Below are 22,260 nucleotides of genomic sequence, written 5' to 3' on the forward strand. Positions count from 1 at the left end.
GGCCCTTGGACTAACGGGTTGAGGGCATGTACCTCGGTTGTAGACTTGTTCTCAGATCCCTAGCCCTGGTCAGGGAGCATACGGGAGGCAACCAATTGATGTGTCTCTCACATCAATGTTCCTCTCTCCCTCTCTCTCTCTCTCTCTCTCCTCCCTACCACTCTAAAAGTCAATAGAAAAATATCCTCAGGTGAGGATTAACAAAACAAAATAAAAAATTTCAACGCACAGTAGCTAGATTTCATTTGGAAGAAAAACCCACACACGGCAAATTTCTGGAAGGATACACACTGATACTAGCAAAAGTTAACTTCTGACAAGAATTATTTATGTTTATCTGTATTTTCTAGTTTTCTTATAATCTCCTATATAATAAAAGGCTAATATGCAAATAGACCAAACAGCAGAACAACCAAACAACTGGCCACTATGACGTGCGCTGACCACTAGGGGGCGTGCGCAGAACATGGCGGGCGTTGCCTGCGGTGGGATGGTGGAGCAGATGAGGGGGTGGTGGGCGCCAGACCAAGGCAGGGCGCGGGTCGCTGTCATCAGGGCGAGCCTCTGATGGTTACTGAAAATTCTTTGCTCCCACACCGCAGTCCCACCCAGCACTCATGCCTGCTGCTGGCGCCAGAGCTGCGGCTCATACCCGCTGCCTGCCCTGATCACCGCTCAGGGCTTCTCCACCTCCCCCTGCTCCTGAGGAGTGATCAGGGCTGGCAGCCACCTCTCGCACCTGCTGCCAGTGCCAGCCCCACTCACACCCGCAGCCGGCAATGGAGCCGCCGCTCGCACCCACTGCCAGTGCCTGACTGCCGGCCGTGATCACCCCTCAGGCCTTCTCCACCTCTCCCTGCTCCACTGGTTTTAAACATCCCATTACTGACACTTTAAGTCTTCTTACTAATACATTCCATAAACTTTCTTTCTTGATGGGGTGTTAGACTTGATTGATTTGGTTTTAAAACTAACTGATTTGGAGAAGATGAAATGGTAGCAAAGAATCAACGACCAGAAATTGCTACCCCTTTTCTCAAAGATGCCAAAGAAATGATGTACTGACCTTTAAGAACAAAGCTTTAGGAGGGAAACATCAGTTTCTACTCTGATGCCTCCTGTCCAAATATCCATTTAGACCAGTGGTTCTCAACCTTCTGGCCCTTTAAATACAGTTCCTCATGTTGTGACCCAACCATAAAATTATTTTCGTTGCTACTTCATAACTGTAATGTTGCTACTGTTATGAATCGTAATGTAAATATCTGATATACAGGATGGTCTTAGGCGACCCCTGTGAAAGGGTCGATCGACCGCTGATTGAGAACCGCTGATTTAGACTGAACCAGGACAAGAAAGCAAGAAGCTATTAAGGTCCTCAGAAGGCCTCTCAAATATCAGAGCTAATTGATAGGACTTGACTTGTTTATTCTCCATCTTCCTGCACCACAAGTCTTTGAGTACGGTATGGCTTATACCAGGAAGCCTTAAATATCCACTAAGGTTTTGAGATAGCCGAGTGGCAGGATTACCCACCTGATTAAAACTGGGAGGTGGAGGAGGACCAGGAGGGGGTGGAGGGGGAGGAGGAATTGGCATCCTTGCCCAGCTCGCAGTTGGCACTGCTCTCTCTCCGTTTTAATTTGCAGCTTTAGGTCACTCATATACCTGCAAATGAAATAAAAATTCATGAGAACTTTGCCAATAGAGACACCAAGTACCAGGAGAACTAGAGGACTGGGCATGACACCAGAGAAACTAAGCACCTCATTTACTAGTTCCACTGTGATATAGTCCAGAGCTTGGTAAATTTTTCTATAAAAGGCCAGATAATAAATATTTTAGGCTTCGTAAGGCACCTATAGTCTCCAATACCTATTATTCTTTTTGTTTTAATATTTTTAATTAATACATTTTAATTTTTTAGTTTCAAAGCAAAACTGAACAGAAAGTACAAACAGCGCTCATATACCCCTGCACCCTCCCCCCACCCCAACACACACACAAGCCTCCCCAATTATCTACACCTTGCAGTGGTCCTTTTGTGACAATGGAATCTATATTGACACCTCATTATCATCCAAAGTGCATAGTTTACATTGAAGTTCACTCCTGGTGTACATTCTATGGGTTGTGAAAAATGTACAATGACAACTACCCACCACTGTATTATCATACAGAAGAGTTTTACTGCCCTAAAATAATTTGTGATCTATCTATTCAACTATCCTTCCCCCCAACCTCTGGCAACCACTTATCTATTGTCTCTATAGAACTGCCTTGCCCAAAATGTCATATAGTTGGATCATAATAGGTAGCCTTTTCCGATTGGCTTCCTTTACTTAGGCATTTAAGTTCCTCCCGTGTATTTTCAGGGCTGGATAGCTGATTTATTTTTAGCGCTGAATAATACTCCATTGTCTGGACGTACCACAATTTATTTATCCATTCACCTACTGAAGGATATTTTGGTTGCTTCCAACTTTAGCAATTATGAATAAAGCGAGTATAAATATCCTTGTGTGGACATAAGTTTTCAGCTCATTTGAATAAATACAGTAGGTCCTCGGGTTACGTCAGAGACCTATTCCTACGGCGTGACGTAACACAATTTTCGCCGTAAGTCAGAACCCACTTAAATAAGCACCTATGTCACTCACATGAAGCACATACACAGCAGTAATGAAGTGAAACAGTAAAAAAAATTTAAAAGGTAACAATTCCTAACCTTTACTTGTAGTAAATAAATAATAAAAAACATAAAGCACATATGTACATATGTCGAAATGATGGAACTTTTTTTTAATAAATAAATGGGAGATGGCGACGTAACCACGAAACGACGTACGTTGAGTCTGACGTAACCCGAGGACTGCCTGTACCTAGGAGCATGATTGCTAGATCACAGGGTAATAAACTGCCAAACTGCCCTCCAAAGTGGCTGTAACATTCTGCATTCCCAAGCGCAATGAAGAGAGTTCCTGCTGCTCCACATTCTGGTCAGTATTTGGTGTTGTCGGTGTTTTAGATTTTGGCCATTCTAATAGGTGTTTAGTGGATCAATGTGCCAGAAACAGAAAAGACAGAAGAATCGGTATCTAGAGAAACATGAGGCTATGCACATAGTTCAATGTTCTAAAATTTGTTAACTTGCTGAATTCATTCATTCATGAATTCACCTACCATCCAATAAATATTTATTGAGCACCCACCAGGTACCAAAGCATCTATCCTATCTAATAAAAGAGAAACATGGTAATTGGCGTACGACCGCTACCCTTCCCATTGGCTAATCAGCGAGATATGCAAATTAACTGCCAGCCAAGATGGCGGCCGGCAGCCAGGCAGCTTGAAACTAACATGAGGCTTGTTTGCTTCAGTGACGGAGGACTCCAACGTTCCCGCCTGCCGCTGCAGGCCTCTGACCTGCAACTCTAAGCAACTATGTAACAAATATAGAAGCTAAACAAAACCCCAGAAACCTGCTTTAGTCGCCGGGCAGGATCGCAACATTGTAAACAAAGGCCAGAAACCACTTTCAGCAGCGGAGGCCTAAGAGCTGGAGCCAAGCCTCAAAGCTAAAGCTGGCCCAGAATAAAAAAAAAAAAGAAAAAAAGGAGCGGTTAGGAACTTCAGTCACTCCCAGCCTGAAAACAGCCCTCAGCCCCTCACCCAGGCTGGCCAGGCACCCCAGTGGGGACCCCCACCCTGATCCAGGACACCCTTCAGGGCAAACCAGCCAGCCCCACCCATGCACCAGGCCTCTATCCTATATAGTAAAAGGGTAATGTACCTCCCAGCACCGGGATCAGCGGAGCCGCGAGGCCTCCCGGCACCGGGCTCAGTGTGACAGGGGGCAGCGCCCAAACCCCCTGATCGCCCTGCGGCTCTGTGTGTGACAGGGTGCGGCGCCCCAACCCCCCCCCCCCACTCATGGGCCCTGCTCTGTGTGTGACGGGGTACAGCCATAACCTCCCCATCAGCCCTGCCCTGAGTGTGACAGTGGCGGCGCCCCAACCCCCTGATCGGCCCTGCTCTGTGGGTGATAGAGGGTGGCGCCCCAACCCCCTGATTGGCCCTGCTCTGTGCGTGACAGGGTACAGAGCCCCAACCCCCCTGATAGGCCCTGCTCTGTGAGTGACAGGGGGCAGTGCCCCAACCCCGATTGGCCCTGCTCTGTGCATTACGGGGTGGCGCCGCAACCTCCCCATCGACCCTGCCTTGAGTGTGACAGGGGACGGTGCCCCAACCCCCCAATCAGCCCTACCCTGAATGTGACTGAGGGTGGAATCACAACCTCCCGATCGCCCTGCTCTGTGCATGACGGGGCGGCGCCCCAACTCCTCAATCGGCCCTGCTCTGAGCCCGACCAGGGGCTGCACCTAGGGATTGGGCCTGCCCTCTGCCACCCAGGAGCAGGCCTAAGCCAGCAGGTTGTTATCTCCCGAGGGGTCCCAGACTGCAAGAGGGCACAGGCCGGGCTGAGGGACCCCCTTCCCCCCCGAGTGCACAAATTTTTGTGCACCGGGCCTCTAGTCTATGTAATAAAAGCCTAAGTGACCTTTATGGCATAACAACCAGAACGACCGGTCACTATGATGCGCACTGGCCACCAGGGGGCAGACGCTCAATGAAGAAGCTGCCCCCTGGTGGTCAGTGTGCTCCCACAGGGGGAGTGCTGCTCAGCCAGAAGCCGGGTTCACGGCTGGCGAGTGCAGCGGTGGTGGTGGGAGCCTCTCCTGCCTCCGCAGCAGCACTAAGGAGCAGCAAGCCGAGCAGTAAGGAGCAGCAAGCAGTAAGGAACAATGGGTCCCAGACTGCGAGAGGACGCAGGCCGGGCTGTGGGACGGTCCGCACCCCCCCCCGCCGCCGCAGTGCATGAATTTCATGCACCAGGCCTCCAGTTGTTCTATAACAGTGGTTCTCAGCTGGGTGATTTTGTCCCCCAGGAGACACTTAGCAATGTCTACAGACAGTTTTGATTGACACCAATGAGGGATGCTACTGGCATCTAGTGGACAGAAAACAAAGATGCTGCTAAACATTCTATACATTCTATAACACACAGGATAGCCCCCTCCCCCCAACAAAGAATTATCCAGGCGAAAATGTCAATAATGCTGAGGTTGCCCAGCTGGCGTGGCTCAGTGGATGAGTGTCAACCTATGAACCAGCAGGTCACGGTTCAATTCCCAGTCAGGGCACATGCCTGGGTTGTGGGCTTGATCCCCAGTGTGGGGTATGCAGGAGGCAGCCAATCTATGTTAACAAAAGTTATAGATACTTGTAACATTTTCTATGTTTACTGGTATTCTCTAATTTTTCTCATAGTTTTAGTACAGTAAAAATATTTTAATGAGATATCACTAACATTTAATGAAATGACAAGCCATTCACAATGTATCAGTAATATCAGATTAGAAATCAGTAGGAATATATATAAAAAAAAGAGGTTGTGCTCTCATCATTGATGTTTCTATCTCTCCCTTTCCCTTCCTCTCTGAAATCAATAAAAATATTTTTTTAAAATAATACTAGTAGCCCTAACGGGTTTGGCTCAATGGATAGAGCGTCAGCCTGCGGACTCAAGGGTCCCAGGTTCGATTCCGGTCAAGGGCATGTACCTTGGTTGTGGGCACATACCCAGTAGGGAGTGTGCAGGAGGCAGCTGATCGATGTTTCTAACTCTCTATCCCTCTCCTTTCCTCTCTGTAAAAAATCAATAAAATATATATTTTTAAAAATAATACTAGTAATAATGCTGAGGTTCATAAACCCTGTTCTAGAAGCTGAACAATTTTCTACAATCTTGGGACTTACATTCTAGTGCAGTGGTTCTCAACCTGTGGTTCGCGACCCCTTTGGGGGTCAAACGACCCTTTCACAGGGGTCGCCTAAGACCATCGGAAAACACATATATAATTACATATTGTTTTTGTGATTAATCACTATGCTTTAATTACTCATTATCTCAGTTACTGATAAGTAAAACACACGCACCAGAAAATCACAAAGGGAGAATGTAGGGATAGGGTGAAGTATAGCGTTCTTTTAGATAGAATTGCAGGGAAAGGAGGCCAGAGATGAGTGGCTGGCTCATCAAAGAAGTGTCTCCATGAGCAGAGCAAGCCCTATGACCATTTCAGAGAAGAGCATTCCAAAAAGAATTAACAGCAAGTGAAAAGCCGCTGAGATGGGGATGAGCTTGATGTGTTAGAGAACTGGTAAGAAGGCCAGGGTAGCTAGAATACAGTGATAAGAGTGGCAGGAAATGAAATCTGAGGCCTTGTAGGTCATCCTCCAAATCCAAAAGTAGTACCCTTCTCCATTTAATATCCCTATAATACCCTAAAGTCTAAACGAACCAACAGCTTCACACCTACAGGAAACCATAAATTCAATCAGTTCTTTCATTAATCCCAGACTGCTCTTGATCTCTTGGTTTAAGCACAACTAGGGACCTATGTACCATCTGGAAGCTTTCCAGGGTTAAAAGTTACCTGATGATAATCTGCCTTCCTGTAGACCTGCCCTTCAACTTTGCTCCTGAGAAGCAGTATAGCATGGGGAGGCAGGAGCTCATTACCATAGTGGCATAATGGCATCCAGCTCCTAAGCTAAAGAACCCCAACATGGGAGAAGAGCCAGAGCTACCTGAGAGTATTCACATGCCTCTCCCGGAGACTAACGAACAGCAGGAGCCAAACAGGTCCCTATAATTACATGGGAACTGATGTCAACACAGAATTATGAACACACCTCCATGTGTTCTAGGGCAGAATGCAGTAGAGGGTCTCCACTAAAGCATTTTTGTTTTAAAATACAAGGAAACAGACTAGAATAACTTCCATGTTATACAAAGTTTACTACCCTCCCCACCGCCAAAGGCTTTGTATATGTGAGAATAACCCTCAGCACTCTTCTCCCCCTTGAAATTCAATTCAGTCAAACCTCTGGTGAAACAGATTTCTATCATGATGGATTAATTAAAATTTCAAGGATACTCCATGAAGGGGGGAAAAATCCTATTTCCAACTGCAGGCATTTTTCAATCATGGACAACTCAACTCTGCAGCAAATCTGACTGATCCAACAAGTAATAAAAATCACATACCCACTGTGAATATTGAAACTGAAAATCCTAGGACTTCTACAACTAAACCTGGATGTTTTACTCTTTAGATCAATGATTTTTCAGTTACAAGCAGCACATAACCCTGGAAGACAAAAGGAAGGAGGCCGAACAACAATATATAACTACATAATGAAATCCTTTCACATATAATTTCTCTAATAAAAACGTAAGTATACATCCCAATAATGCAGCTTTTCTCCATGACTCTTTCCTCTTGTCCCAGATTACTTTTTAAAAGCCCTAAAAATGTAAAGTCAGGAATCTACTTATTCACACACTACTTGCTGTGGTAAATATCAGGTACCACAGGTTGTCCCCAAATACAGGGTAACCCAGGAGCCAAGTCCTCTCATCTAAAGTGATGGCAGCCCTAGCCAGTTTGGCTCAATAGAACATTGGCCTGCAGTCTGAAGGGTGGATTCTGGTCAAGGGCATGTACCTTAGTCGTAAACTTAATCCCCGGCCTTCGTTGGCCTGTGTGGGAGGCAACCAATCGATGTTTCTCTCTCACATCAATGTTTCTCTCTCTCTCTGTCTCTCCCCCTTCCTTCCACTCTCTCTAAAAATCAATGAAAAAATATTCTCGGGTGAAGATTAACAACAACAACAACAAAATCTTTAAGTGTTAAAAAACAAATTTCTGGATTTGGACAACAAAATGATGCAGAAAGTAGCTCAATGTTCATAACTATTATTTCCTCCCCACCCACACATCCCAGGAACCAGTGGATTTAGAAATGCTGGCTAAAAAAATGGAGTCACACAAGGCCAAAGTTACTACCATCAGCCAGCATTTAACTAGAGAAGAGAGGAGTTAAACAGATGAAGAACACACATTCTAATTCAGAAATCCAGACCAAAGCTAGACAGACTAAAACATAGTCTGAATACAAAAGCAAAATTAGGGGAAGCCTAAGGAGTTTGCCTTGGAGATTTAAGATAGCAAGACCCTTCTAAAACAGTTTCCAAACTTGCCTGAAGTCAACACACAACCTAGGGCATTTGTTAAAAAAACAAATACAGAGAGATTCCTGGGCCCTAATCCTTGACCTTCTAAAGTCCTAAGTTTCCCAGAAGAGAGAATTGATAGTCAACATTCTTGATGGTAGGGAAGTCTGGAAAATACTAAAGGAGTATTAGTAATCAACTACACAGACATTATCTGAATAACTATCAGCACGAAATAGCTAATGAGTATATTGGCTAAACATGAATACGCTGCATGCATTTTTATCATAAAACACCATTAAAATTATGCTGAGAGATCTTTTTCTTAAAGACATAAACAAACAAACAAACAAAAAACCCCACACACAAAAACAAAGAAAGTAGGAAAGGAGAAACACCAGAAAGAGAGATGTCAACAAAATTTTGGAAGCTGGAGCCCTAGCTGGTTTGGCTCAGTGGATAGAGTGTCGGCCTGTGAACTGAAAGATCTCAGGTTCGATTCCGGTCAAGGACACATGCCCAGGTTGTAGGCTCGATCCCCAGTGGGGGACTTGCAGAAGGCAGCCAATCCACGATTCCCTCTCATCATGGATGTTTCTCTCTCTCTCTCCCTTCCTCTCTGAAATCAATAAAAATATATTTTAAAAAAATTTTGGAAGCTGGAAAGCAGGTGCACTAGTGATAAATAACTTTACAGAAAGGAAAATGCTAAACACTTGCAGTGGAAAGAAGCAGGTTCCTACCACAGAATTTCAGAAAAGGCTCAGAAATTGGAGGCACCTAGTACCTCTGGATGGAGGAAAAGAGGAGGGACTAAAACAGGAGAACTGGCTGAAAATCCGTATAAGAAGTAGATTCCTCCATCCCCTTTCCTTTGCCCATACTGCCAGGCAGAAGATTGGAGAAGCTGAATCAGAGGGCCTCTGAACCAAGGGACCAGTCACAGCTAAGGGCAGGCGTGCCAAGCTGAAAATAGGGGGATCAAATAAAAATCTACCTTTACTCTCCTCTCCCCCATCTCTCTTTTCTTCCTTGGCTCCCAAAACACCTGCTGCTGAACATACTCTCTAGGCAAGAGTGGAGGACCCTCTCTGAGGAAACTGACCAGCCACCAATTCACTCTGAAGGGGCGCCCACCACTTGATGAGCCAGGGCTCCATACTCAGAACAAGTGCCTCATGAACAGGTAGACAAGAATTATCAGGCATATGAAGAAAACCTCTGGCATGGAAGCCGGAATCAAAGTCAACAAAACAGAATTTGTGACAACATCCTATCTAATAATAGACAAACATGGTAATTGACCATACCTTCACTACACCTCCCACTAGCTAATCAGTGAGATATGCAAATTAACCACCAACAAAGATGGCGGTTAATTTGCATACATAGGCATGAAGCAGCGGAGTGAAGACTGAAGGCGGCTCTGGCTGGAGCAGCGAAGGCTGAAGGCAGCTCCGGCCGGAGTGAAGGCCTGGGTCCCGGGTGCCGGAGGAAAACCAGTGCCGGCAGCCAGGGGAAGGGAAGGCCTATTGCACGAATCTTTTCATGCAACAGGCCTCTAGTATAAAAATATTTATATATAAAATTCTGAGCTTTTCGGCTTTTGGCTCAGAGGAGGCTTAGGTGCAACTTGCTTTAGTCATCCTGAGTCCGGGTTCATCCAACACAAGCCACCTCCACTATCCATGCCACTGAAGTTCCACCCCAACAGGATCAAAGTCATATACCGGAGGTGCACCGGTGGGGAAGTTGGTGCCACGTCTGCCCTGACCCCTAAGAATGGCCCCCTGGCCTGTCTCCAAGAAAAGATTGGTGATGACATCGCCAAAGCAACCAGCGATTGGAAGGGTGTAAGGATTAAACTGAAGCTGACCATTCAGAACAGACTGAGATTGAGGAAGAGCCTTCAGCCTCTGCCCTGATCATCAAAGCCCTCGAAGAACTGCCAGGAGACAGAAGCAAAAAAGCATTAAGCACAGTGGAAATACTCACTTTTGATGAGATTGTCAACATTGCAGGACAGGTGCGGTACCGATATTTAGCTAGAAACCCCTGGAACCATTAAAGAGACCCCGGGCTATTACGCTTGATTCTAGAACCTGTGTCTTGAATGCAACGCTAATGGAAGCAAACTGCCTAATGTGACCTGAATCTCTGCCACAACATGGGTGTAACCAAACAATGTTCACCACACCAGAGCTTCCTTACACCACAGGTCAAATATGTGAGGAACTTCCAGGTCATGACCAAAGTTAATTGTAAAGGTAAGCACAAAAATGGATAGATCTTAAAATCAGTTACCTTAGATCCTTATTAGGACTTGTTTTCAATATAATGCCCTAACTAAAAAACAAAAAGTAACCAATATCTGTTAACAAACATCTTTAGAAGTTCTAAGAAACTATTAATTAGGTTAAAAGGTGATTACAAGATAAACTGAGACCTAGTTATTGATGACAAAAAATTTTTTCTCTAGGCTAGCCACATCTCATCATATCACTAGCCCTCAACTTCCATTTGCCATTCTTCATTAGCACACCCCAAATATCTATCCTATCTAATAATAGACAAACATGGCAATTGACCTTACCTTCGCTATGCCTCCCATTAGCTAATCAGCGTGATATGCAAATTAACCGCCAACAAAAACGGCGGCTAATTTGCATACTGCAGGCAGGGCAGGACAGCGCCATCCCACCTGCCCCGCCACCATCTGGGCCTGCTATCTGTGACCCGGGGCGGTAGGCGTCCGTGTGCGTCCTGTGTGTGACCTGACCTGGGGCGGCGCCCCAACCCCCGGTTCAGCCCTGCCATGTGCGCGACCCGGGGTGGCACCCTAACTCCCAGATCGGCCCTGCTGTGTGCGTGACCCAGGGAGGCAGGGCAGGCACCGAGGGATCGGGCCTGCCATCTGCCACCCGGGGAGCGGGCCTAAGCCAGCAGGTGGTGATCTCCTGAGGGGTCCCAGACTGTGAGAGGGCACAAGTGGGGCTGAGGGACACCCCCACACCCCTCCTCCCCCGCCAGTGCACAAATTTTTGTGCACCGGGCCTCTAGTCTACACTAATAAAAGAGAAAAATGGTAATTGGCGTACGACGCTACCCTTTTCATTGGCTAATCAGGGCTATATGCAAATTAACTGCCAACTAAGATTGCCCTGCCCCCCAGCCATGATCAGAGAATCAGGTGCCTTTGCCGCCCTGGCCAGTGATAGCAGGAAGTAGGGGTGGAGCCAGCGATGGGAGCTGGGCAAGGTCGAAGCTGGCAGTCCCAGGAGCTAGGGGTCCCTTGCCTGGGCCTAAAGCAAAGCCCACGATCGCGGCGCCCCCCACTGCCACTGCAGGTCCCCGCTGCCTGGGCCGGACACCTAGGCCAGAGGCGTTAGGCCTGGGCAGGGGCGGAGCCTGCAACCACGGGGAGCTGGGGGTCCCCTGCCCAGGCCTGACACCTCTGCCGGAGGCCTCAGGCCTGGTCAAGGGGCCGATCCGGTGATTGGTGATCGGAGGGTGATGAGGGTCAACTCCTCTGGCCGAGGCATCAGGCCTGGGTGGGGGGCAGAGCCGGGGATTGGGGGGATATGATGGTCCCCTTGCCCAGGCCTGAAGCCTGGGTCAGAGGCGTCAGGCTTGGGCGGGGGGTGGAGCAAGCGATCAGAGGGAGATGGGGGTCCCCTGCCCAGGCATGATTCCTGGGCCAGAGGCCTCAGGCCTGGGCGGGGGCCAGAGCCAGTGATCGGAGGGAGATGGGGGTCCCCTGTCCAAGCCTGACACCTCTGGCGGAGGCATCAGGCCTGGGCAAGGGGCCGATCAGGCGATCGGAGGGTGATGGGGGTCAACGCCTGAGGGCTCCCAGTATGTGAGAGGTGGCAGGCTGGGCTGAGGGACACTCCCCCCCCCCACCACACACACACCCAGTGCACGAATTTCATGCACCGGGCCCCTAGTATATATATAAAAGCCTAAGCGACCAGATGACCAGCCAGTATCTATGACATGCACTGACCACCAGGGGGCAGATGCTCAACGCAGGAGCTCCCACAGTGAGAGTGCTGCTCAGCTGACAGAAGGGCCCCAGGCTCATGGCTGGTGAGCGCAGCTGCGGCAGCACGAGCCTCTCCTGTGGACACTCCCCCTGCGTGCCCAAGCAGCAGCAGGCACAGCGGGGCCAGGATGAGCAGGAGTGGTGCAGCACCCAGCCTGAGCTCGGGCTCCTCCCTGGCCACCTGCTACTTTGCACACTACTTCATGCTGTGCAGGATCGATGTGGATAGCAGGGTGGAGCCTGATGAGCTGGCGGGTAAGGCTGGGCTGCGGCGGCGTGAAGGTCCACTGATCCGTGCAGGCCAGGCCGAGGGACCCCACCAGTGCACAAATCCGTGCACCGGGCCTCTAGTCTATATATATATAAAAGCCTAAGTGACCGTTCAACTGGTAGCTATGACGCGCACTGACCACCACAGGGCAAACGCTCAACACACAGGCATGGAAACATGGAACAGACTGATGAATCTCAGAGGGAAGGGGGAGGGGAGAGGGCAGGAAGAGATTAACCAAAGATATGCATAATAGAGGCCCTGCACCCTCTTGCAATCTGGGACCCCTTGGGGGATGTCAGAGAGCTGGTTTTGGCCGATCCCCGCAGGCCACGCCAAGGGAACCCACCGGTAGACCAATCCATGCACCAGGCCTCTGGTAAAAGTAGGAAAGCATATACCAAGAGCAGTCAGAAGTAAGGCAAATGCAGTGATGACAGTCTCCAGTATGAAAAGGCCTGAAAAAAAACTTAAACAGATGTTCCATGAAATGCTGATCCAGAATTCACATGGAGAGAAGTGTCATGCCTCGATTCAAAGATAATGTATTAAGTCCCAACTCACCACAGATAATCTACTAACAAAGCTGTGACTTTCATTGTAGAGGAGACTCTTCTCTCTCACTCTAATAGCCTTAAGCCATCAGATACACAGATGTTCCTGGCTGAAATGCTAGAAAAATTTGCACATTTTTCATTCCTTGATCACTAGTGATGGGCAGCTAAACCAAGAGTCTAATTTAAGTTATGAAAATGGGACAAGCTGATCCAATTACACATTAAAGGTACTAAATCAAACAGACCCATCTGGGCTTTGAGGAAGAGTACTGTGATTTCTGAAAAAAGTCAATATACTTGCAGATTAAAATGCTTTCATGCTTTTTCATAATGGCCCTTGGACTACTGATTCATTTGTATGTCCAACAAGAGCCATGTGTCACGTTAAGACATATGGTCTAGAAGGGTATGACAGACTATTATATTCACCAGTTCATAATAAGAACATCTGTGCTCTTTCTCTAGCCCCATAAGGCTTACCAAAAAAACAGTCAATATTCCCTAGAAGTAGGTTTTGTTTCAGTAAGTTTAGCAAACTAACACTCCATCATCCCCATTATTTAAGAATTGCTCCCCAGACCCTGGCCTAGTAGCTCAGTTGATTAGAGTGTCGTCACCATACACCAAAGTTGCAGGTTTGATCCTTGGTCAGGGCATATACGAGAATCAATCAATGAATGCATAAATAAGTGGAACAACAAATCAACGTCTCTCTCTCTCTCTCTCCTCCCCCTTCTTCTATCTCTCTAAAAAATCTATATATATAAAAGCCTAAGTGACCGTTAAGACCGGTCAAGCGAGTGACCAGTTGACTAGTCACTATGATGCACACTGACCACCAGGGGGCAGATGCTCAATGCAGGAGCTTCCCCCGGTGGTCAGTGAGCTCCCACAACCAACCTCCCAGGGCAGGCCAACCTCCTGCGGTCCCTCCACCTGGCCGGCCCCAATCGGGGCTGGGTGAGATGGCCTCCATCAGCCCCGATCGCCAGCCAGGCTGAGGGACCCCACCTGTGCACAAATTCGTGCACTGGGTCTCTAGTAAAAAATAAAAGAATTATTCCCCAATAATCACTAATATCTAAACCAATTTCTAAGATCCTAAAATCTTAAGACCTAATCCAGCCACACAAGTTGAATTTGCAGTACCTAAAAATAAATCAACATTAAAATAGGATTTATCTAGGAAAATTCTTATAGAAAACATGTTCCACTATATAAGCATCAAATTTCTTTATATTGATGGTTTTAACATTAACACCAATAAATTAATATCTGTGGGAAGAACTGACAGAAAGAAATCTCTACCATAAAGGTTGCACTCAAAATTCACTATGCTATTTATTCATTTTTGGAGAACTCACATTCTCTGAAGCCTTGCCTCCTACCTCTCTGCTTTTCACTCTCTAAGGTCCAGACACACTGGAACTTCCTTCAATTCTTCAAAACAGCCATTTCCCTCCTCAGAATCTTCACCTATGCCATGTCCACTACCGAAAACAGTCTTTTGTTCTCCCCTCATCCTTTAGGTTTCAGCCTTAAAAATCAATTCCTGCCCTAGCCGGTTTGGCTCAGTGGACAGGCCTCAGCCTGCAGTCTGGGGGGTCCCGGGTTCGATTCCAGTCAAGGGCACATGCCCGGGTTGTGGGCTCGATCCCCGGTGTGGGGTGTGCAGGAGGCCGCCGATCAATGATTCTCTCTCATCGTTGATGTTTCTATCTCTCTCTCTCCCTCTCCCTTCCTCTCTGAGATCAATAAAAATAATATAATATAATATAATATAATATAATATAATATAATATAATATAATATATATATCTCAATTCCTGCCCAGCTAGCATGGCTCAGCAGTTGAGCATCGACCTATGAACCAGGAGGTCACAATTCAATTCCCGGTCAAAGCACATGCCCGGGCTGCTGGCTGGATCCCCAGTGTTAGGTGTGCAGGAGGCAGCCGATCAATATTCTCTCTCATCATTGATGTTTCTATCTCTCTCTCCTCACTTACTCTCTGAACTCAATAAAAAGATTTTTTTTTAAATCAATTCCTCACAGATCTTCCCTAACTACCCTCCTTCCCAATCAACCTGGGTTAGACTTCCAATTAGCTGTCTCCAAAGCCTTTTTTTGTTTGTTAATCCTCAATCAAGGATAATTTTTCCATTGATTTTTAAAGAGAGTGGAAGGAAGGGAGGAAGGAGGAGGGGGTGTGGGGAGGGAGAGGGAGGGGGAGGGAAAGAGGGGGGGAGAGGGAGAGGGAGGGAGAGGGAGAGGGAGAGGGAGAGGGAGAGGGAGAGAGAGAGAGAGAGAGAGAGAGAGAGAGAGAAACATCCATGTGAAAGAGACACATTGATTGATTGCCTCCTGCATGCCCCAACTGGAGGGGTGGAGGAATCAAACGTGCAACCCTTCAGTGTGCCAACCAATGCTCTAACCACTGAGAAACACCAGCGAGGGCTCCAAAGCATTCATAGCAAAAGTAGTTATTTGTTTAATGGATCTTCCTCACTAGACCATAATTTCGTGAGTGCAGGGACTGAGTCAGTTTTGTTCACTGCTATAACTCCAGCACCTAGCCCTGTGCTTGGCCCATAGCAGCTCAAAAATTCTTGTCAAATAAGTAAATAACAAGCCCCCCCCCTCCAAAAAAAAATCAGCTTCAGCAACTCTACTTATATGGAGTGGGCAAAAGTAGGTTTATAGTTGTGAGTACGCAAAACACAGAATTTATTCTTGTATTATTATTGATTGATTTTTAGAGAGGAAGGGAGAGGAAGAGAGCGAGAAACATCAATGTGAGAGTGAACTATTGATTGCTGTTTCCTGCATGTGCCATACTGGGGACTGAACCCACACGGGGGCATGTACCCTGACTAGGAATTAAACAGGCAACCTTTCTGTGCACAGGATAACGCCCAACCAACTGAGCCATACTGGCCAGGGCTATTCTTGTATTGATATTTATTAATTATTGTATTATTTTCCATACGAACAACTGCCAACCTACTTTAACCCACCCTTGTAACTTACCCTACAGATACAGTCACATACGCAAAAGGCCAAATATATATGATTATTCACTGGAGCACAGTTTGTCATAGCAGATGCCTGGAAACATTTAAAATGTCTACCAGTGCCAAGGCCCATATAACTCAGCTGGTTGGAGCATCATCCCGTGCAGCAAAGAGTCCTCGGTTCAGTTCCCAGCCAAGGCACATACTCAGTTTGTGGGTTCACAGTTAGAGGGATTATTGGGAGAAAAAAGGGATTATGGAATTCAGCATTCCTATAAGCATAGAAAGTAGGTTGATGAATTTGTACTAAAGACATATTATAAACACTGACTAAAAATAAATTATTTCCACTGAGGGGCCTCAAAATCTAAATGGAGCTTACTTGAATCCACAAATTCAAAAAACTAAAAAAATTTTTTAAATCAATGATAAGAATGGGGAGGAAAGCTACACACATTCCTTAAAATACAGATTTGCCCATTTGTGGAATATAATGAACAACATAAACTGATGAACAAAAATAGAACCAGAGGCAGAGAAGCATCAAACAGATTGTCCAATCTATGAGGGAAGGTGGGAGGTGAGGGGGTAAGAGATCAACCAAAGGACTTGTATGCATGCATCTGAGCATAACCAGTGGACAGAGACAGTAGGGGGGTGAGGGCATGTGCTGAGGGGTGGGAGTGGCTGGGGAGAGGTCAATGGGGGGAAAAGAAAACTCATGTAATACTTTAAGCAATAAAGAATTTAAATTAAAAAAAAAATACAGATTTGCCAAACTTCAAGATACTCTTCAGGAAAGAGAGATCTGAGACTTGTTTAAACACAACTCTAATAATCACATTTGTTACCACAATCAAAGCCCTGGACCAGAGGTTAAAACCTTTGGATCTGGCCCTGGCTGGGTGGTTCAGTTGGTTGCTGGGTGGAGCATCATCCAGAACACCAAAAAGGTTGCAGGTTCGATTCCTGGTCAGGGCACATACCTAGATTGTGGGTTTGGTCTCTGGTTGGGGGGTATACAGGAGGCAACCAATTGATATATATCTCTCACATCAATGTTTCTCTCTCCCTTTCTCTCTAAAAATCAATAAACATATCCTTGGATGAGGATTTTTAAAAAACACACACACAAAAATAAAACCTTTGGATCTGAACCTGCTGAGTTTCCCAAACCTGCACATCAGGAACAGAATACACTGGGCTAATGATGGTATGAGAAGCCAAATCCAGGGCCACCAACAAGAGGATTTATCTTGGGGTCTCCAATGCTACCAAAACCTCTGTCATATAGAACAAGAAATGATCATCACAATCCACCCCAAGACCTGTAAGAGGCACTGTTATCTTCAACTAACTATCCCCTGAAAAACAAAAGGGCATTTACTAAGTAGAAAATGCTGAAAAGAGCATTTACTAAGTAGAACAAAGTATTTAGTATAGCCATTCTAAATTGTTATAACTTTGCCAAGCCTAAGTGGCAAGTTAGAAGTCAATTCCTGGCTCTATTTGATAACTTGCCTCCACAGGCTCTTTCCACATGTTAAGTCAAAATCTAAGACTGACACAGACATTAGCAAATACATCACCTTTTTTTCCTACAAACATTGTTTTTCTCCATACAGTTCGATGCAGTGTTTTAAATACCCTTCTGTAATATACCAAGCAGTGCCTGGAGGTTAGCCTGTGGCTCCCCAAATTCAAAGGCTTGGGAGTGAGTGTGGAAGAAAAAATGTCGGAAATCTCTCTTTCTCTTCCTCAATACCCTGGTCTTTCAAAGCTAGACAGAGGCAATGATTCTGCATTTAATCACCAGATGAATAAGAAACAGATTTGAATTTAGGAAAAACATAAAGGAATACAAACACATTCAGTGAAGAGTACTGCCTCTATTTCCTTGCAGAGCAGTTCTCAGGATCTGCCAATGAACCTCATTTTGACATGGAACACGCCATCTACTCTAATCCGGGGCACATCCCTCAAGAGACAGTCAGCTGGAACTCTGCCAACTTCTGCTGGGAGTTGTGTGAAGAACAGTAGCAACAAGAGCCTACTTTGAGGAGGAGATCAACAATCACACTCGAGAAGAAAAGAGGCAAAGGGAAGTACGTTGCCAAAATGTTAGTCACAGCCTCAAGATGCCGGTTTGTGTTTCTGCAACTATTCTTTGCTTTGACATAATCCATTCTCTGGCCCAGGAAACCCGCTCAGCTTCTGTCACCCACTCCATTTGAAGAAATCAAGAATCCTTTCAATTTGGTGGTATCAAACTGTGACACAGACAAGAAGTCCACCAGAGACTAAAAAGGAGGGGAAAAATATGTAATTTGCCATTTCCACTTAGGACTGGCTCAAGAAGAGCAATGGAAAAACATAACAGGACAGGAAAAAAATGGGAAATCATTAGGTTAAACAAGCAGGCTATATTAAAAGCCTTCCGCCCCAGCCAGTTTGGCTCAGTGGATAGAGCATCGGCCTGTGGCCTGAAGGGCCCAGGGTTCGATTCCCGTTAAGGACACATGCCCAGGTTGAGGGCTTGATTCCCGGTGAGGAGCATTCCAGAGGCAGCCAATCAGTGATTCTCTCTGATCATTGATGTATCTATCTCAATCTTCCTCTCCCTTCCTCTCTGAAATCAATAAAAAAATATATTTTTTAAAAAGCCTTCCCAAAGCTCTGAGCCTCTATAACTTATTTCAAAACCTTCCTAAAAACAAACCAAAAGACACACTGTAGGTTGAAATGACAGCAAAACATTAAGTAGGTTTTTACTCTCAAATAAGTGTACATACTTCATAGCATGCAGCTCTTCCTGGAGTTAGTATGAAGACTATGGTTTGCTGAAACACCCAGAACCAGCAAGTCACAAATTTCAGAATTATTTCAAGAGCAATAGGAAAAAAGGCTCAAGTACACCTGGTGACTATCAAAGAGCTCAAGAGGTCAAGAAAGAACACCTAACAATTTTCTCTTCAATAGCAACAGGATTCCTCTCTTCCCTTCTTAAAAGTAAAATCTGAAAATTCCACTGTTCTCAACACCTTCCCCCTTCCCCGGCATTTCCCCTTTGTGCTGACATAAGGTAACTAATCAGTACTAACTAAGTAAACACTGCTCTGATATCAGGTGTAAGGGAGAACTGGGAACTGCCACCCTTAAGCAAATCCACGTCAGACTTCAGACATGCCAAGACTTTCAGGAACACTTCTACACTAAACAAGTTCACCTATGGGCAAAGTACGTAGGGTATTATGCCCAAAGGAAAAGCTAAAAACAGTCCAGATTTCAAAGGATTAACAGTGAAGTTAAAATTGTCCACAAGCACACTCGTCTCCACCAACTGGCAACAGGGCCAAAGTGAATGGACCAAAACAAAAGGCTCAACTGTCTAAAATATTACACTTCAGTGAATTTTCAAAGACATCATGAGGAAAATCAGTGTCTGTCAAGACCAAAGTAACTGAGAAATGGGGAAAAAAATGTTTTAAAGAGTAAACCATTCTGGGTGGCTAGACTGCATTCTCCCCTATTCTCCACCAACAGACCTCATTCACCCCGACTCTAACTCCCCTAGCTCTATCTTGATGACAGCCAATGCAATGTAATACAATAATATGAAATTCATGGCTACTAAAAGTTGAGGAGAAAAGTTAAAAAAGGGGGGGGGGTGAGGGGGGCATGTATCAAATCACCAACTCTTCCCTAGCATAGAGATGCAGGAGGGCCGGGAGGAAGAAACCCAGAAAGAGGAGTCTTCTCAATAGCAGCATCTCAACCTTGTTTTCAGAGATCTCTTCTTTAGCGCCACTTAAGGGTCCCACTTGGGAGCCCGGACCTGGTCGCTCAGCTGGTCAGAGCGTCATACACCTATGCCAAGGTTGTGGGTTCAAGCCCTGGGCAGGGCACATACAAGCATAGCAACCACTGAATGCATAAATAAGTGGAATTGGTGTTTTCCTCTCTCTCCTTGCTCTCTTTCTAAAATCAGTAAGCAAAATTTAAAAAAAATAAAGATCCCATTTGGCTAACACAATCTTTTAGGAGCCGTGAGGGACCAAACCTATATTTCAAAGGGGGGGGGGAGGGAATGAGACGGTTTAACAATTTGCCTCAAAGTTACTGAGTAAATCCATAGGTGTGCTAGAACAGTCCTTATTCCCTGCGGGTTCTTTTGCGGTTTGTAAAAGGAGGAAACAAACAAACAAACACCAAAAGCACCCACCCAGGAGGTCCATTCAGAAACAGAAACTGTAAGGCAAAAAACAACAGCGTGACAAAGGAGGTGGACCTTGGGAGAGCCCCAAGCCGTCACAGATTACTCCAGTCCCTTTAAAATTCCGAACGGCAGTCCACACCAGTCCTTCCAGTTCGTCACCGCTGGGTTATCTTTTAAGAACGTTCCTTCCTGATCAGAACTCCAGCACACACACTGCCCAGGCTTCACACTTCGGGCTTCTACCTTCCCCCCTGGCAGCCCGCTCCGAGCTGCACGCTCCCCTCCAGGTGCGGCCGGGGCATCGCCACACTTCCCCTTCCAGCCTCGACTCCGCTGGGATTCCCACCAAACGAACGCCCTCCACATTCCCTCTGGCGTCCGGTTCCCCGCGTCCACCGCTCCACCATCCGTTTTCACTCAGCTCACCCCCCAAATGTCCTATTGACCTCCCGACATCGGAGCATCCTGTGAACTACCGGTTCCCAACAGGTCTTCCCTCCCCGCCTCCCTCACTTGGCGCACGGTTACCTCGTTCCTCGCCCCGAGCTCAGGATCCCCCCCAATTCCTGCCTCTCAATAACCGCCCTCCCCATTTTCACGGTCAGCGCCCGCCCCACAGTTCCCGACCACTCCCCCCGTGAGGATTCCCACGCCCCCGCTCCTGCAGGTCCCCGGCCCCCGCCCCGGCCCCGGCCTCCCGCCCCAGGCCCCGCCCCCAGGCCCCCTCGCTCTCCTCCAGGCCCCTCCTCCAATGCCCCTCTCCCTCTTGAAGCCACGCCCCAATCCCCCTCCCCCGGCTCTCCCTCCCACTCAGGTCCGCAGGTCATCTCAGCGACAGACCCAACCCCTCCGGCCCCCTTCCGACCTGGCCACAGCGGCTCCGGCAGCAAACCTTCCGCCGCCGCCTCCTCTCCGACTTGGTCCCGTTCTGCTCGACCCCCGCCCGGCGAGCTCCCTTTCTCGCCGCCGCCGCCCCTTTTGCCAACCCGGAAATAGATCTGCTCCCACTGTCCCCAGCGTCCGCGAACAAAATGGAGGCGGGGGGGAAAGGAGCTCGGCTCCCGGGGCGAAGAGACGCTACGCGCATGCGCCCCCGGAAAGCCCGCCTCCTGTCGGCGCACGTCGAAGCGGAAGCGGCCCGGGAGCCGCCATCTTGGGAAGGTCGCAAGAATTTCACCTCCCACCACAGAGCAGGGGTTGCAACTTTGGTTTCGATTGTAATCACCTGGGAACACAAATATATGGTGATGCCCGAGTGGCACTCCCAGAGGTTGGATTAACGGGTCCGGGGGACGGTGTAGGCATCGGGATTTTTTTAAAACTGCGCGGATGGATTCTAATATTTCCGAGGTGGATAATCAGTGAGCTAAACAAGGTCTTGAATATACCTCTTTTTCGTCTTTATTCCACTGCGCGCATCCACATACACACCACATGCTGTCCTTCCCTCATTTCGAGTTAACGAAGACCCCGCCTCGGTCAACCTTGCAAGGCCCCGGGAGTCAAGCTTCGGTTGTCATAGCAACTGAGAGGCAGGCCCCCGGCTAACATGTCAGCATTAACGTCATCTTAGCCACCTGACCCGAACACCCGTGAACACCCGGCTCCTCTTTGCAGGGTCAGAGGTTCCCGGGCCCCAGGGCTGGGGGATGGTGCTGCAACCTATTCCAGCTGCTTGAGTCGGGGAGAGGAATACTGTGCCCTCCCTGCTGGGGCTGCTAACTCCACCCCAGCCGACGGGATCCCTCCCGAGTGCACCCACCAAAGTACCATTCCCCTGCAGCCGAGCCCATTGCCTTACGCCCTGTATCTTCAAAATGCTCTCCATCGTCTTTCCCCTCCGGCCCCCTCCTCTGAATCCGAAGTAAGGAGACAGGAGTAGGCTTTAATTCCCACTATATACCACCTGTGTGCCCTTGGACCTCAGCTAATATCTTAAAACGGAGCTCAGCCCTAGCCGGTTTGGCTCAGTGGATAGAGCGTCGGCCTGCGGACTCAAGGGTCCCAGGTTCGATTCCGGTCAAGGGCATGTACCTTGGTTGCGGGCACATCCCCAGTAGGGAGTGTGCAAGAG

General features: G+C 47.3%; 1 protein-coding gene across 9 annotated transcripts in view; it reads right to left on the bottom strand.

Annotated features, from left to right (window-relative positions):
* WIPF2 (WAS/WASL interacting protein family member 2) overlaps positions 1-21,242 on the bottom strand; it is a 34,741-nt gene extending 13,499 nt beyond the window's left edge. For 3 of the 9 annotated variants that reach the window (XR_004972659.1, XM_036339075.1, XM_036339067.1), the window contains exons 1-2: positions 21,052-21,241; positions 1,537-1,668 (exon numbers count right to left, since the gene is read on the bottom strand). Coding sequence is in view for 8 of the 9 variants with exons in the window: in XM_036339075.1 (XP_036194968.1) it covers positions 1,537-1,599 (63 nt within the window). In the remaining variant the exon portion in view is untranslated. Of the gene's footprint in view, positions 1-1,536; positions 1,669-1,766; positions 2,805-2,848; positions 3,279-9,959; positions 10,029-17,836; positions 18,021-20,714; positions 20,738-21,051 lie in introns of those variants that run through there. The other 6 variants (XM_036339071.1, XM_036339074.1, XM_036339073.1 and 3 more) reach the window with 6 other exon arrangements.
* Positions 21,243-22,260: the final 1,018 nt, after the last annotated feature.

Source organism: Myotis myotis, unplaced genomic scaffold (genome assembly GCF_014108235.1).
Source record: "Myotis myotis isolate mMyoMyo1 unplaced genomic scaffold, mMyoMyo1.p scaffold_m19_p_17, whole genome shotgun sequence".
NCBI classification, from domain to species: domain Eukaryota; kingdom Metazoa; phylum Chordata; class Mammalia; order Chiroptera; family Vespertilionidae; genus Myotis; species Myotis myotis.